Raw genomic sequence first — 15,842 nt, forward strand, 5'->3', positions numbered from 1 at the left:
TTTAGGCCCAGGCAAGGGACCCCTAGCTCCCGGAACTGCCAGCTTCGACCGTGCCCAGCTCCCATCGCTGGCTCCACCCCTACTTCCTGCTATCACTGGCCAGGGCGGCAAAGGCACCTGATTCTCTCCGATCATGGCTGGGGGGCAGGGCAAAGGCGGCCCCAGGCCCCAGGGCCGCCTTTGCCCTGGCCCCCAGCTCTTAGCTCCCCCCTGGGTTTCTGATCACTGTCCGTGGCAGGGGGCTTCTTCCTGCTTTCCCTTTCGCCTCCCTGCATGGTGCCTACATATGCAAATTAGCCGCCATCTTGTTGGCAGTTAACTGCCAATCTTAGTTGGCAGTTAACTGCCAATCTTAGTTGGCGGTTAACTGCCAATCTTAGTTGGCGGTTAACTGCCAATCTTAGTTGGCGGTTAACTGCCAATCTTAGTTGGCGGTTAGTTTGCATATAGCCCTGATTAGCCAATGAAAAGGGTAGCGCCGTATGCCAATTACCATTTTTCTCTTTAATTACTGTAGATTTTAAATATTTATTTTATTGATGTTTTACAGAGAGGAAGGGAGATGGATAGAGAGCCAGAAACATCAATCAGCTGCCTCCTGCACACCCCCTGCTGGGGATGTGCCGGCAACCGAGGTACATGCCCTTGACCCGAATCGAACCTGGGACCCTTCAGTCTGCAGGCCGACGCTCTAGCCACTGAGCCAAACCGGTTAGGGCAATATTTTTTTAAAAAAAGCATTCATGAGAATGTTTAAAAATTGGACCTCTCGTACAATGCTGGTGGAAATGTAAAATAGCGGGGCCACGTTGGAAAACGTTTTTGGCAGTTCCTCAATATGCTAAGCATAGAGTTCCCAGATGACCCGGAAGTTCCACTTCTAGTTACATACCCAAAAGAAACGGAAACATGTTCACACAAAAAAACGTGTACACAATGTTCATAGCCGCGTTACTCATACGAGCCTCAAACCGTAAACAGCCCAAATACTCATCAACTGATGAAGGGGTAAACAACATGTGGTATACCCATACTAGAATATAGCATACATAAAACTCTAAAAATGTTATGCTAAGTGAAAGAAGCCAGTCACAAAAGACCAGATATTATGACTGAAATGTCCCCCTGCCCATAGGCATATCCCTGTATCCCTGGAGGCCTATTAGATAGAAGGGCTAGGGCTAGGGCTAGGGCGGGAGGAGAGGAGCGACTGTTAATGGGTATGAGTTTCTTTCTTTAATATTTTGCAGAGAGGAAGGGAGAGGGACAGAAAGTCAGAAACATCAATCAGCTGCCTCCTGCACACCCCCTACTGGGGATTGGCCCGCCACCAAGGTACATGCCCTTGACTGGATTCGAACCTGGGACCCTCCATTCCGCAGGCCAAAGCTCTATCCACCCAGCCCAACCAGTCAGGGCGGTATGGGTTTCTTTAGAGTCCTACAATTGGCTCCTCTCTGAGGGGGCGTGGCTAGGCCGTGGGGGCGTGGCTGGACTCGAGGGCGGATTGAGCCGGTTGAAAGCCCCGGCTGTGGTGGCAGTTACAGGTGGAGACATGGAGGAGTGCGCTGGCCTCTGTGGCCTGGGCTCTTCGCGGGGACATCGGTGTCTTCAGAAGCGCCAGCGCCCAGCTGAGACGGCAGAGGCCGACGCCAAGCGGTGTCGCCAGGAGCGCCAGCGCCCGGCTGAGATGGCAGCGGCCCCCAGCAAGCCGTCCCCGGCAGAAAAGCACGTCGAGGTGGACGAGGCCGCGCGGCGCTGCGCGGGGAGGGTAGGAATCGCGAGCCCCGCGCCGCCCCCGCCCCCGTCGCTGCAGGACCTGCCGGTGGAGATCCTGGTGGAGATCTTCGCCTCGCTCCCCGGCACCGACCTGCGCAGCCTGGCCCAGGCCTGCACCACATTCCAGCACATCCTGCGCACCGACAGCATCTGGCGTCGGCGCTGCCGCGAGGAGTTTGGCCTTCCTGGAAACCTGCAGGACCCGGAGCGGACCGGGGTGTCCTATCGAGAAGTCTATGCGAAGCTGTTCCCACACAGACACATTCTGGGGTTGTGGCAGCTCAACTACAGCGTTAGAATACTGCTGAATGTCGTGGCGGACGGCTTCTGCATCACTGCCTGGCCCTACAGGCCTCCCCTGGACACCCCTGTGCGGGGCCCAGTCCATACCAAGCCCTGGTTCCGAATTCGCCTGGCGGAGCGGCACTCGGCCGCGCTGGAGTGCATGGCAGGCCTCCTCGGCAGGCCCCACAGCGGCCGCATGCAGGTTCAGGGGGACAGGCTCACCATCCAGTGCAAGAGGACCGACCACCGAACGGGGTCGCCAGCGCGGCCCAGGGGAGAACGGGGGCGGGTGCAGGCGGACGGCCAGCGGCACGACTGCCTGACCTACCGCCGCCTCTACCTCCCGCCGCGCCGCCCGGGCGACCTCATCAGGCCAGGCCTCTTCCACCGCAAATACAACGCCCTGGGCCCCACCACCCTCATGCTCAGCTTCCACGGGAAGTACGCCAGGGTCACGAGGCTCATGGGCATCGGCACCAAGGCGCTGGAGATCCACCTCGGGCGCCGCATCCCGCTGCCCGAGGGCGAGTTCTTCCGCAGCTTCGACGAGCTCTCCCGCGGGGTCCGCGAGATGGACGAGCAGGTGACCCGGAGCAGCAGCAGCAGCAGCAGCAGCAGCAGCAGCAGCAGCAGCAAGAAGACGCGACCGAGGACAGCCAGGGCCATGGCTGGCAGAGCCCTGCCCAGCCCAGCGCCGGGGAGTCCGGGGCCGCCGCTTGGGAGGAGCAGCCTGTGCGGTTTGTGCTGCCTGCGGGCGTGCGCTCCAGCGACCAGAACTACCCCCGAACCTGCAGGATGTGTTTCTACGGCCTGGACATTGAGTCCTTCGCCCACCCCAGGCACTGCTGCCCCGGAGTCTTCATCCTGTTCGATGAGGACCACTTCGGGTTCATCTGGCTGGAGGAGAAATACTTCTTCTGGTACGGCAGAGTCCACGACACCTTCCAGAATGCGGAGGCGCCATCCCCGCAGGCCTTCCTGGAGATGCTCAAGGACATTGTCTAGTTTGGTGTTTTAATCTGAATAATTCTTTACTGGCAGTTTTTTTCAATCGTTTTTCTTCATTTATAAATCTTAAGTGGTTTCCCATTGCTTATAAAATTAAAACAAAATCTCTTCTTTTATTTTAAAATATATTTTTACTGATTTCAGAGAGGAAGAGAGAGGGATAGAGAGATAGATACATGATTTAGGAGAGAGAATCATTGATTGCTGCCTCTTGCATGCCCCACCCTGGGGATCGAGCCACAACCCAAGCATGTGCCCCTACTGGGAATTGAACCGTTATCTTTTGGTTCATAGGTCCACACTCACCCATGGAGCCACACTGGCTGAGCTGGGCTTTCTTTATCCTTCTTTTTCTAGTACCTTTAAGTGTAAAGTTAGATTTTTTTTCATGTTTCTTCAGGTAGGCCTGTAATGCAATGAATTTCCCTCTTTGGACTGCTTTCATTGCATCCCATAGATTTGGGGTTGTTGTGCTCTCATTTGCATTCATTTCCAGATATTTTCTGATTTCATCATTGATGTCATTGTTAACCCATTCGTTGTTTAGCTTCCATGTATTTCTGTGTTTTTCAGTTTTTTCTTATGATTTCCAGTGTCATACCATTATGATCAGAGAAGGTGTCTGATATGATTTCAATCTTCCTGAATTTGTATAGACTTGTTTTGTGTCCTAACATGTGGGCTATCTTTGACATTGTTTCATGTGCACTTGAGAAGAATGTATATTCTGTCCTTTTGGGGTGAAATGTTCTGTAAATATCAGTTAGATCCGTCTGATCTAGTGTATCATTTAAGGCCTCTGTTTCCTTGTTGATTTTTTTTTTTTTTTTGTCTGGAAGATCTATCCAGTGATGTCACTGGGGTGTGAAAGTCCCCTAACGTGACTGTGTTACTGTTAATCTCTCCCTTAAAGTCCATCAAGGGTTTTTAAAAATATATTTGGGTGCTCCTATATTGGGTGCACACATGTTTACAAGGGTTATGTTTTCTTGTGAAATCATTCCCTTTAGTATTATGTAGAGGCCTTCTTTGTTTCTTGTTATGGTCTTTGTTTTGAAGTCTTTCACCTTTCTTGTATTGGTCTGGCAAGCTGTTTATTTCACCTTCCATTTTAAATGATAGCGTCGCTGGATACAATAGTCTTAGATACAGTAATCTTAGATACAGTACTCTTGCTTTTCATTACTCTGAGTACCTCATGCGGTGCCCTTCTGGCCTGAAGTATCTCTATTGAGAAGTCAGCTGACGTTCTAATGGGAAAAACAAAATCTTTTCTGAACATCTGTATTGAAGTATAATTAACTTCTTATATAAACTACTGTTGATTTATCTATTAAATCAGTTGCTGAACATTTGTGTGGTTTTCACTTTTTGGCTTTTATGAATAACTCGGGGCCCGGTGCACGAAATTCGTGCACTGTGTGTGTGTGTGGTGGGGGGGCGGGTGGGGGTGGGGGGGGGGAGTGTCCCTCAGCCCAGCCTGCCCCCTCTCACATACTGGGAGCCCTCAGGCGTTGACCCCCATCACCCTCCGATCGCCTGATCGGCCCCTTGCTCAGGCCTGACGCCTCCGCCAGAGGTGTCAGGCTTGGACAGGGAACCCCCATCTCCCCCCGATCACTGGCCCTGGCCCCGGCCCAGGCCTGATGCCTCGGCCAGAGGAGTTGACCCTCATCACCCTCCGATCACCAATCACCGGATCGGCCCCTTGACCAGGCCTGAGGCCTCCGGCAGAGGTGTCAGGCCTGGGCAGGAGACCCCCAGCTCCCCGCGATCTCCCGCTCTGCCCCTGCCCAGGCCTAATGCCTCTGGCCAAGGCGTCCGGCCGGGGCAGCGGGGACCTGCAGCTGCAGCGGCCCCGCGATCGTGGGCTTCGCTTTAGGCCCAGGCAAGGGACCCCTAGCTCCCGGAACTGCCAGCTTCGACCGTGCCCAGCTCCCATCGCTGGCTCCACCCCTACTTCCTGCTATCACTGGCCAGGGCGGCAAAGGCACCTGATTCTCTCCGATCATGGCTGGGGGGCAGGGCAAAGGCGGCCCCAGGCCCCAGGGCCGCCTTTGCCCTGGCCCCCAGCTCTTAGCTCCCCCCTGGGTTTCTGATCACTGTCCGTGGCAGGGGGCTTCTTCCTGCTTTCCCTTTCGCCTCCCTGCATGGTGCCTACATATGCAAATTAGCCGCCATCTTGTTGGCAGTTAACTGCCAATCTTAGTTGGCAGTTAACTGCCAATCTTAGTTGGCGGTTAACTGCCAATCTTAGTTGGCGGTTAACTGCCAATCTTAGTTGGCGGTTAACTGCCAATCTTAGTTGGCGGTTAGTTTGCATATAGCCCTGATTAGCCAATGAAAAGGGTAGCGCCGTATGCCAATTACCATTTTTCTCTTTAATTACTGTAGATTTTAAATATTTATTTTATTGATGTTTTACAGAGAGGAAGGGAGATGGATAGAGAGCCAGAAACATCAATCAGCTGCCTCCTGCACACCCCCTGCTGGGGATGTGCCGGCAACCGAGGTACATGCCCTTGACCCGAATCGAACCTGGGACCCTTCAGTCTGCAGGCCGACGCTCTAGCCACTGAGCCAAACCGGTTAGGGCAATATTTTTTTAAAAAAAGCATTCATGAGAATGTTTAAAAATTGGACCTCTCGTACAATGCTGGTGGAAATGTAAAATAGCGGGGCCACGTTGGAAAACGTTTTTGGCAGTTCCTCAATATGCTAAGCATAGAGTTCCCAGATGACCCGGAAGTTCCACTTCTAGTTACATACCCAAAAGAAACGGAAACATGTTCACACAAAAAAACGTGTACACAATGTTCATAGCCGCGTTACTCATACGAGCCTCAAACCGTAAACAGCCCAAATACTCATCAACTGATGAAGGGGTAAACAACATGTGGTATACCCATACTAGAATATAGCATACATAAAACTCTAAAAATGTTATGCCAAGTGAAAGAAGCCAGTCACAAAAGACCAGATATTATGACTGAAATGTCCCCCTGCCCATAGGCATATCCCTGTATCCCTGGAGGCCTATTAGATAGAAGGGCTAGGGCTAGGGCTAGGGCGGGAGGAGAGGAGCGACTGTTAATGGGTATGAGTTTCTTTCTTTAATATTTTGCAGAGAGGAAGGGAGAGGGACAGAAAGTCAGAAACATCAATCAGCTGCCTCCTGCACACCCCCTACTGGGGATTGGCCCGCCACCAAGGTACATGCCCTTGACTGGATTCGAACCTGGGACCCTCCATTCCGCAGGCCAAAGCTCTATCCACCCAGCCCAACCAGTCAGGGCGGTATGGGTTTCTTTAGAGTCCTACAATTGGCTCCTCTCTGAGGGGGCGTGGCTAGGCCGTGGGGGCGTGGCTGGACTCGAGGGCGGATTGAGCCGGTTGAAAGCCCCGGCTGTGGTGGCAGTTACAGGTGGAGACATGGAGGAGTGCGCTGGCCTCTGTGGCCTGGGCTCTTCGCGGGGACATCGGTGTCTTCAGAAGCGCCAGCGCCCAGCTGAGACGGCAGAGGCCGACGCCAAGCGGTGTCGCCAGGAGCGCCAGCGCCCGGCTGAGATGGCAGCGGCCCCCAGCAAGCCGTCCCCGGCAGAAAAGCACGTCGAGGTGGACGAGGCCGCGCGGCGCTGCGCGGGGAGGGTAGGAATCGCGAGCCCCGCGCCGCCCCCGCCCCCGTCGCTGCAGGACCTGCCGGTGGAGATCCTGGTGGAGATCTTCGCCTCGCTCCCCGGCACCGACCTGCGCAGCCTGGCCCAGGCCTGCACCACATTCCAGCACATCCTGCGCACCGACAGCATCTGGCGTCGGCGCTGCCGCGAGGAGTTTGGCCTTCCTGGAAACCTGCAGGACCCGGAGCGGACCGGGGTGTCCTATCGAGAAGTCTATGCGAAGCTGTTCCCACACAGACACATTCTGGGGTTGTGGCAGCTCAACTACAGCGTTAGAATACTGCTGAATGTCGTGGCGGACGGCTTCTGCATCACTGCCTGGCCCTACAGGCCTCCCCTGGACACCCCTGTGCGGGGCCCAGTCCATACCAAGCCCTGGTTCCGAATTCGCCTGGCGGAGCGGCACTCGGCCGCGCTGGAGTGCATGGCAGGCCTCCTCGGCAGGCCCCACAGCGGCCGCATGCAGGTTCAGGGGGACAGGCTCACCATCCAGTGCAAGAGGACCGACCACCGAACGGGGTCGCCAGCGCGGCCCAGGGGAGAACGGGGGCGGGTGCAGGCGGACGGCCAGCGGCACGACTGCCTGACCTACCGCCGCCTCTACCTCCCGCCGCGCCGCCCGGGCGACCTCATCAGGCCAGGCCTCTTCCACCGCAAATACAACGCCCTGGGCCCCACCACCCTCATGCTCAGCTTCCACGGGAAGTACGCCAGGGTCACGAGGCTCATGGGCATCGGCACCAAGGCGCTGGAGATCCACCTCGGGCGCCGCATCCCGCTGCCCGAGGGCGAGTTCTTCCGCAGCTTCGACGAGCTCTCCCGCGGGGTCCGCGAGATGGACGAGCAGGTGACCCGGGAGCAGCAGCAGCAGCAGCAGCAGCAGCAGCAGCAGCAGCAGCAAGAAGACGCGACCGAGGACAGCCAGGGCCATGGCTGGCAGAGCCCTGCCCAGCCCAGCGCCGGGGAGTCCGGGGCCGCCGCTTGGGAGGAGCAGCCTGTGCGGTTTGTGCTGCCTGCGGGCGTGCGCTCCAGCGACCAGAACTACCCCCGAACCTGCAGGATGTGTTTCTACGGCCTGGACATTGAGTCCTTCGCCCACCCCAGGCACTGCTGCCCCGGAGTCTTCATCCTGTTCGATGAGGACCACTTCGGGTTCATCTGGCTGGAGGAGAAATACTTCTTCTGGTACGGCAGAGTCCACGACACCTTCCAGAATGCGGAGGCGCCATCCCCGCAGGCCTTCCTGGAGATGCTCAAGGACATTGTCTAGTTTGGTGTTTTAATCTGAATAATTCTTTACTGGCAGTTTTTTTCAATCGTTTTTCTTCATTTATAAATCTTAAGTGGTTTCCCATTGCTTATAAAATTAAAACAAAATCTCTTCTTTTATTTTAAAATATATTTTTACTGATTTCAGAGAGGAAGAGAGAGGGATAGAGAGATAGATACATGATTTAGGAGAGAGAATCATTGATTGCTGCCTCTTGCATGCCCCACCCTGGGGATCGAGCCACAACCCAAGCATGTGCCCCTACTGGGAATTGAACCGTTATCTTTTGGTTCATAGGTCCACACTCACCCATGGAGCCACACTGGCTGAGCTGGGCTTTCTTTATCCTTCTTTTTCTAGTACCTTTAAGTGTAAAGTTAGATTTTTTTTCATGTTTCTTCAGGTAGGCCTGTAATGCAATGAATTTCCCTCTTTGGACTGCTTTCATTGCATCCCATAGATTTGGGGTTGTTGTGCTCTCATTTGCATTCATTTCCAGATATTTTCTGATTTCATCATTGATGTCATTGTTAACCCATTCGTTGTTTAGCTTCCATGTATTTCTGTGTTTTTCAGTTTTTTCTTATGATTTCCAGTGTCATACCATTATGATCAGAGAAGGTGTCTGATATGATTTCAATCTTCCTGAATTTGTATAGACTTGTTTTGTGTCCTAACATGTGGGCTATCTTTGACATTGTTTCATGTGCACTTGAGAAGAATGTATATTCTGTCCTTTTGGGGTGAAATGTTCTGTAAATATCAGTTAGATCCGTCTGATCTAGTGTATCATTTAAGGCCTCTGTTTCCTTGTTGATTTTTTTTTTTTTTTTGTCTGGAAGATCTATCCAGTGATGTCACTGGGGTGTGAAAGTCCCCTAACGTGACTGTGTTACTGTTAATCTCTCCCTTAAAGTCCATCAAGGGTTTTTAAAAATATATTTGGGTGCTCCTATATTGGGTGCACACATGTTTACAAGGGTTATGTTTTCTTGTGAAATCATTCCCTTTAGTATTATGTAGAGGCCTTCTTTGTTTCTTGTTATGGTCTTTGTTTTGAAGTCTTTCACCTTTCTTGTATTGGTCTGGCAAGCTGTTTATTTCACCTTCCATTTTAAATGATAGCGTCGCTGGATACAATAGTCTTAGATACAGTAATCTTAGATACAGTACTCTTGCTTTTCATTACTCTGAGTACCTCATGCGGTGCCCTTCTGGCCTGAAGTATCTCTATTGAGAAGTCAGCTGACGTTCTAATGGGAAAAACAAAATCTTTTCTGAACATCTGTATTGAAGTATAATTAACTTCTTATATAAACTACTGTTGATTTATCTATTAAATCAGTTGCTGAACATTTGTGTGGTTTTCACTTTTTGGCTTTTATGAATAACTCGGGGCCCGGTGCACGAAATTCGTGCACTGCGTGTGTGTGTGGTGGGGGGGCGGGTGGGGGTGGGGGGGGGAGTGTCCCTCAGCCCAGCCTGCCCCCTCTCACATACTGGGAGCCCTCAGGCGTTGACCCCCATCACCCTCCGATCGCCTGATCGGCCCCTTGCTCAGGCCTGACGCCTCCGCCAGAGGTGTCAGGCTTGGACAGGGAACCCCCATCTCCCCCCGATCACTGGCCCTGGCCCCGGCCCAGGCCTGATGCCTCGGCCAGAGGAGTTGACCCTCATCACCCTCCGATCACCAATCACCGGATCGGCCCCTTGACCAGGCCTGAGGCCTCCGGCAGAGGTGTCAGGCCTGGGCAGGAGACCCCCAGCTCCCCGCGATCTCCCGCTCTGCCCCTGCCCAGGCCTAATGCCTCTGGCCAAGGCGTCCGGCCGGGGCAGCGGGGACCTGCAGCTGCAGCGGCCCCGCGATCGTGGGCTTCGCTTTAGGCCCAGGCAAGGGACCCCTAGCTCCCGGAACTGCCAGCTTCGACCGTGCCCAGCTCCCATCGCTGGCTCCACCCCTACTTCCTGCTATCACTGGCCAGGGCGGCAAAGGCACCTGATTCTCTCCGATCATGGCTGGGGGGCAGGGCAAAGGCGGCCCCAGGCCCCAGGGCCGCCTTTGCCCTGGCCCCCAGCTCTTAGCTCCCCCCTGGGTTTCTGATCACTGTCCGTGGCAGGGGGCTTCTTCCTGCTTTCCCTTTCGCCTCCCTGCATGGTGCCTACATATGCAAATTAGCCGCCATCTTGTTGGCAGTTAACTGCCAATCTTAGTTGGCAGTTAACTGCCAATCTTAGTTGGCGGTTAACTGCCAATCTTAGTTGGCGGTTAACTGCCAATCTTAGTTGGCGGTTAACTGCCAATCTTAGTTGGCGGTTAGTTTGCATATAGCCCTGATTAGCCAATGAAAAGGGTAGCGCCGTATGCCAATTACCATTTTTCTCTTTAATTACTGTAGATTTTAAATATTTATTTTATTGATGTTTTACAGAGAGGAAGGGAGATGGATAGAGAGCCAGAAACATCAATCAGCTGCCTCCTGCACACCCCCTGCTGGGGATGTGCCGGCAACCGAGGTACATGCCCTTGACCCGAATCGAACCTGGGACCCTTCAGTCTGCAGGCCGACGCTCTAGCCACTGAGCCAAACCGGTTAGGGCAATATTTTTTTAAAAAAAGCATTCATGAGAATGTTTAAAAATTGGACCTCTCGTACAATGCTGGTGGAAATGTAAAATAGCGGGGCCACGTTGGAAAACGTTTTTGGCAGTTCCTCAATATGCTAAGCATAGAGTTCCCAGATGACCCGGAAGTTCCACTTCTAGTTACATACCCAAAAGAAACGGAAACATGTTCACACAAAAAAACGTGTACACAATGTTCATAGCCGCGTTACTCATACGAGCCTCAAACCGTAAACAGCCCAAATACTCATCAACTGATGAAGGGGTAAACAACATGTGGTATACCCATACTAGAATATAGCATACATAAAACTCTAAAAATGTTATGCTAAGTGAAAGAAGCCAGTCACAAAAGACCAGATATTATGACTGAAATGTCCCCCTGCCCATAGGCATATCCCTGTATCCCTGGAGGCCTATTAGATAGAAGGGCTAGGGCTAGGGCTAGGGCGGGAGGAGAGGAGCGACTGTTAATGGGTATGAGTTTCTTTCTTTAATATTTTGCAGAGAGGAAGGGAGAGGGACAGAAAGTCAGAAACATCAATCAGCTGCCTCCTGCACACCCCCTACTGGGGATTGGCCCGCCACCAAGGTACATGCCCTTGACTGGATTCGAACCTGGGACCCTCCATTCCGCAGGCCAAAGCTCTATCCACCCAGCCCAACCAGTCAGGGCGGTATGGGTTTCTTTAGAGTCCTACAATTGGCTCCTCTCTGAGGGGGCGTGGCTAGGCCGTGGGGGCGTGGCTGGACTCGAGGGCGGATTGAGCCGGTTGAAAGCCCCGGCTGTGGTGGCAGTTACAGGTGGAGACATGGAGGAGTGCGCTGGCCTCTGTGGCCTGGGCTCTTCGCGGGGACATCGGTGTCTTCAGAAGCGCCAGCGCCCAGCTGAGACGGCAGAGGCCGACGCCAAGCGGTGTCGCCAGGAGCGCCAGCGCCCGGCTGAGATGGCAGCGGCCCCCAGCAAGCCGTCCCCGGCAGAAAAGCACGTCGAGGTGGACGAGGCCGCGCGGCGCTGCGCGGGGAGGGTAGGAATCGCGAGCCCCGCGCCGCCCCCGCCCCCGTCGCTGCAGGACCTGCCGGTGGAGATCCTGGTGGAGATCTTCGCCTCGCTCCCCGGCACCGACCTGCGCAGCCTGGCCCAGGCCTGCACCACATTCCAGCACATCCTGCGCACCGACAGCATCTGGCGTCGGCGCTGCCGCGAGGAGTTTGGCCTTCCTGGAAACCTGCAGGACCCGGAGCGGACCGGGGTGTCCTATCGAGAAGTCTATGCGAAGCTGTTCCCACACAGACACATTCTGGGGTTGTGGCAGCTCAACTACAGCGTTAGAATACTGCTGAATGTCGTGGCGGACGGCTTCTGCATCACTGCCTGGCCCTACAGGCCTCCCCTGGACACCCCTGTGCGGGGCCCAGTCCATACCAAGCCCTGGTTCCGAATTCGCCTGGCGGAGCGGCACTCGGCCGCGCTGGAGTGCATGGCAGGCCTCCTCGGCAGGCCCCACAGCGGCCGCATGCAGGTTCAGGGGGACAGGCTCACCATCCAGTGCAAGAGGACCGACCACCGAACGGGGTCGCCAGCGCGGCCCAGGGGAGAACGGGGGCGGGTGCAGGCGGACGGCCAGCGGCACGACTGCCTGACCTACCGCCGCCTCTACCTCCCGCCGCGCCGCCCGGGCGACCTCATCAGGCCAGGCCTCTTCCACCGCAAATACAACGCCCTGGGCCCCACCACCCTCATGCTCAGCTTCCACGGGAAGTACGCCAGGGTCACGAGGCTCATGGGCATCGGCACCAAGGCGCTGGAGATCCACCTCGGGCGCCGCATCCCGCTGCCCGAGGGCGAGTTCTTCCGCAGCTTCGACGAGCTCTCCCGCGGGGTCCGCGAGATGGACGAGCAGGTGACCCGGGAGCAGCAGCAGCAGCAGCAGCAGCAGCAGCAGCAGCAGCAAGAAGACGCGACCGAGGACAGCCAGGGCCATGGCTGGCAGAGCCCTGCCCAGCCCAGCGCCGGGGAGTCCGGGGCCGCCGCTTGGGAGGAGCAGCCTGTGCGGTTTGTGCTGCCTGCGGGCGTGCGCTCCAGCGACCAGAACTACCCCCGAACCTGCAGGATGTGTTTCTACGGCCTGGACATTGAGTCCTTCGCCCACCCCAGGCACTGCTGCCCCGGAGTCTTCATCCTGTTCGATGAGGACCACTTCGGGTTCATCTGGCTGGAGGAGAAATACTTCTTCTGGTACGGCAGAGTCCACGACACCTTCCAGAATGCGGAGGCGCCATCCCCGCAGGCCTTCCTGGAGATGCTCAAGGACATTGTCTAGTTTGGTGTTTTAATCTGAATAATTCTTTACTGGCAGTTTTTTTCAATCGTTTTTCTTCATTTATAAATCTTAAGTGGTTTCCCATTGCTTATAAAATTAAAACAAAATCTCTTCTTTTATTTTAAAATATATTTTTACTGATTTCAGAGAGGAAGAGAGAGGGATAGAGAGATAGATACATGATTTAGGAGAGAGAATCATTGATTGCTGCCTCTTGCATGCCCCACCCTGGGGATCGAGCCACAACCCAAGCATGTGCCCCTACTGGGAATTGAACCGTTATCTTTTGGTTCATAGGTCCACACTCACCCATGGAGCCACACTGGCTGAGCTGGGCTTTCTTTATCCTTCTTTTTCTAGTACCTTTAAGTGTAAAGTTAGATTTTTTTTCATGTTTCTTCAGGTAGGCCTGTAATGCAATGAATTTCCCTCTTTGGACTGCTTTCATTGCATCCCATAGATTTGGGGTTGTTGTGCTCTCATTTGCATTCATTTCCAGATATTTTCTGATTTCATCATTGATGTCATTGTTAACCCATTCGTTGTTTAGCTTCCATGTATTTCTGTGTTTTTCAGTTTTTTCTTATGATTTCCAGTGTCATACCATTATGATCAGAGAAGGTGTCTGATATGATTTCAATCTTCCTGAATTTGTATAGACTTGTTTTGTGTCCTAACATGTGGGCTATCTTTGACATTGTTTCATGTGCACTTGAGAAGAATGTATATTCTGTCCTTTTGGGGTGAAATGTTCTGTAAATATCAGTTAGATCCGTCTGATCTAGTGTATCATTTAAGGCCTCTGTTTCCTTGTTGATTTTTTTTTTTTTTTTGTCTGGAAGATCTATCCAGTGATGTCACTGGGGTGTGAAAGTCCCCTAACGTGACTGTGTTACTGTTAATCTCTCCCTTAAAGTCCATCAAGGGTTTTTAAAAATATATTTGGGTGCTCCTATATTGGGTGCACACATGTTTACAAGGGTTATGTTTTCTTGTGAAATCATTCCCTTTAGTATTATGTAGAGGCCTTCTTTGTTTCTTGTTATGGTCTTTGTTTTGAAGTCTTTCACCTTTCTTGTATTGGTCTGGCAAGCTGTTTATTTCACCTTCCATTTTAAATGATAGCGTCGCTGGATACAATAGTCTTAGATACAGTAATCTTAGATACAGTACTCTTGCTTTTCATTACTCTGAGTACCTCATGCGGTGCCCTTCTGGCCTGAAGTATCTCTATTGAGAAGTCAGCTGACGTTCTAATGGGAAAAACAAAATCTTTTCTGAACATCTGTATTGAAGTATAATTAACTTCTTATATAAACTACTGTTGATTTATCTATTAAATCAGTTGCTGAACATTTGTGTGGTTTTCACTTTTTGGCTTTTATGAATAACTCGGGGCCCGGTGCACGAAATTCGTGCACTGCGTGTGTGTGTGGTGGGGGGGCGGGTGGGGGTGGGGGGGGGAGTGTCCCTCAGCCCAGCCTGCCCCCTCTCACATACTGGGAGCCCTCAGGCGTTGACCCCCATCACCCTCCGATCGCCTGATCGGCCCCTTGCTCAGGCCTGACGCCTCCGCCAGAGGTGTCAGGCTTGGACAGGGAACCCCCATCTCCCCCCGATCACTGGCCCTGGCCCCGGCCCAGGCCTGATGCCTCGGCCAGAGGAGTTGACCCTCATCACCCTCCGATCACCAATCACCGGATCGGCCCCTTGACCAGGCCTGAGGCCTCCGGCAGAGGTGTCAGGCCTGGGCAGGAGACCCCCAGCTCCCCGCGATCTCCCGCTCTGCCCCTGCCCAGGCCTAATGCCTCTGGCCAAGGCGTCCGGCCGGGGCAGCGGGGACCTGCAGCTGCAGCGGCCCCGCGATCGTGGGCTTCGCTTTAGGCCCAGGCAAGGGACCCCTAGCTCCCGGAACTGCCAGCTTCGACCGTGCCCAGCTCCCATCGCTGGCTCCACCCCTACTTCCTGCTATCACTGGCCAGGGCGGCAAAGGCACCTGATTCTCTCCGATCATGGCTGGGGGGCAGGGCAAAGGCGGCCCCAGGCCCCAGGGCCGCCTTTGCCCTGGCCCCCAGCTCTTAGCTCCCCCCTGGGTTTCTGATCACTGTCCGTGGCAGGGGGCTTCTTCCTGCTTTCCCTTTCGCCTCCCTGCATGGTGCCTACATATGCAAATTAGCCGCCATCTTGTTGGCAGTTAACTGCCAATCTTAGTTGGCAGTTAACTGCCAATCTTAGTTGGCGGTTAACTGCCAATCTTAGTTGGCGGTTAACTGCCAATCTTAGTTGGCGGTTAACTGCCAATCTTAGTTGGCGGTTAGTTTGCATATAGCCCTGATTAGCCAATGAAAAGGGTAGCGCCGTATGCCAATTACCATTTTTCTCTTTAATTACTGTAGATTTTAAATATTTATTTTATTGATGTTTTACAGAGAGGAAGGGAGATGGATAGAGAGCCAGAAACATCAATCAGCTGCCTCCTGCACACCCCCTGCTGGGGATGTGCCGGCAACCGAGGTACATGCCCTTGACCCGAATCGAACCTGGGACCCTTCAGTCTGCAGGCCGACGCTCTAGCCACTGAGCCAAACCGGTTAGGGCAATATTTTTTTAAAAAAAGCATTCATGAGAATGTTTAAAAATTGGACCTCTCGTACAATGCTGGTGGAAATGTAAAATAGCGGGGCCACGTTGGAAAACGTTTTTGGCAGTTCCTCAATATGCTAAGCATAGAGTTCCCAGATGACCCGGAAGTTCCACTTCTAGTTACATACCCAAAAGAAACGGAAACATGTTCACACAAAAAAACGTGTACACAATGTTCATAGCCGCGTTACTCATACGAGCCTCAAACCGTAAACAGCCCAAATACTCATCAAC

General features: G+C 53.5%; 3 protein-coding genes across 3 annotated transcripts; all 3 read left to right on the forward strand.

Annotated features, from left to right (window-relative positions):
- Positions 1-1,555: 1,555 nt before the first annotated feature.
- LOC308513705 (F-box only protein 31-like) lies at positions 1,556-3,069 on the forward strand (the record flags this gene model as incomplete). Its single annotated transcript, XM_081083873.1, has 4 exons — positions 1,556-1,771; positions 1,889-2,319; positions 2,437-2,647; positions 2,740-3,069. 4 exons carry the CDS (start codon positions 1,556-1,558, stop codon positions 3,067-3,069), a joined length of 1,188 nt encoding a protein of 395 aa, XP_080939999.1.
- Positions 3,070-6,504: 3,435 nt separating this feature from the next.
- LOC308513706 (F-box only protein 31-like) lies at positions 6,505-8,019 on the forward strand (the record flags this gene model as incomplete). The annotated part of the gene is made up of 4 exons (XM_081083874.1): positions 6,505-6,720; positions 6,838-7,268; positions 7,386-7,596; positions 7,690-8,019. The coding sequence occupies 4 exons, from the start codon at positions 6,505-6,507 to the stop codon at positions 8,017-8,019; spliced, it is 1,188 nt and encodes a 395-aa protein (XP_080940000.1).
- Positions 8,020-11,453: 3,434 nt separating this feature from the next.
- On the forward strand, positions 11,454-12,965 carry LOC308513707 (F-box only protein 31-like; the record flags this gene model as incomplete). The annotated part of the gene is made up of 4 exons (XM_081083875.1): positions 11,454-11,669; positions 11,787-12,217; positions 12,335-12,545; positions 12,636-12,965. 4 exons carry the CDS (start codon positions 11,454-11,456, stop codon positions 12,963-12,965), a joined length of 1,188 nt encoding a protein of 395 aa, XP_080940001.1.
- Between the last annotated feature and the right edge of the window lie 2,877 nt (positions 12,966-15,842).

Source organism: Myotis nattereri, assembly GCF_964212035.1.
Source record: "Myotis nattereri genome assembly, chromosome: 2".
In the NCBI taxonomy this organism is placed as follows: Eukaryota; Metazoa; Chordata; class Mammalia; order Chiroptera; family Vespertilionidae; genus Myotis; species Myotis nattereri.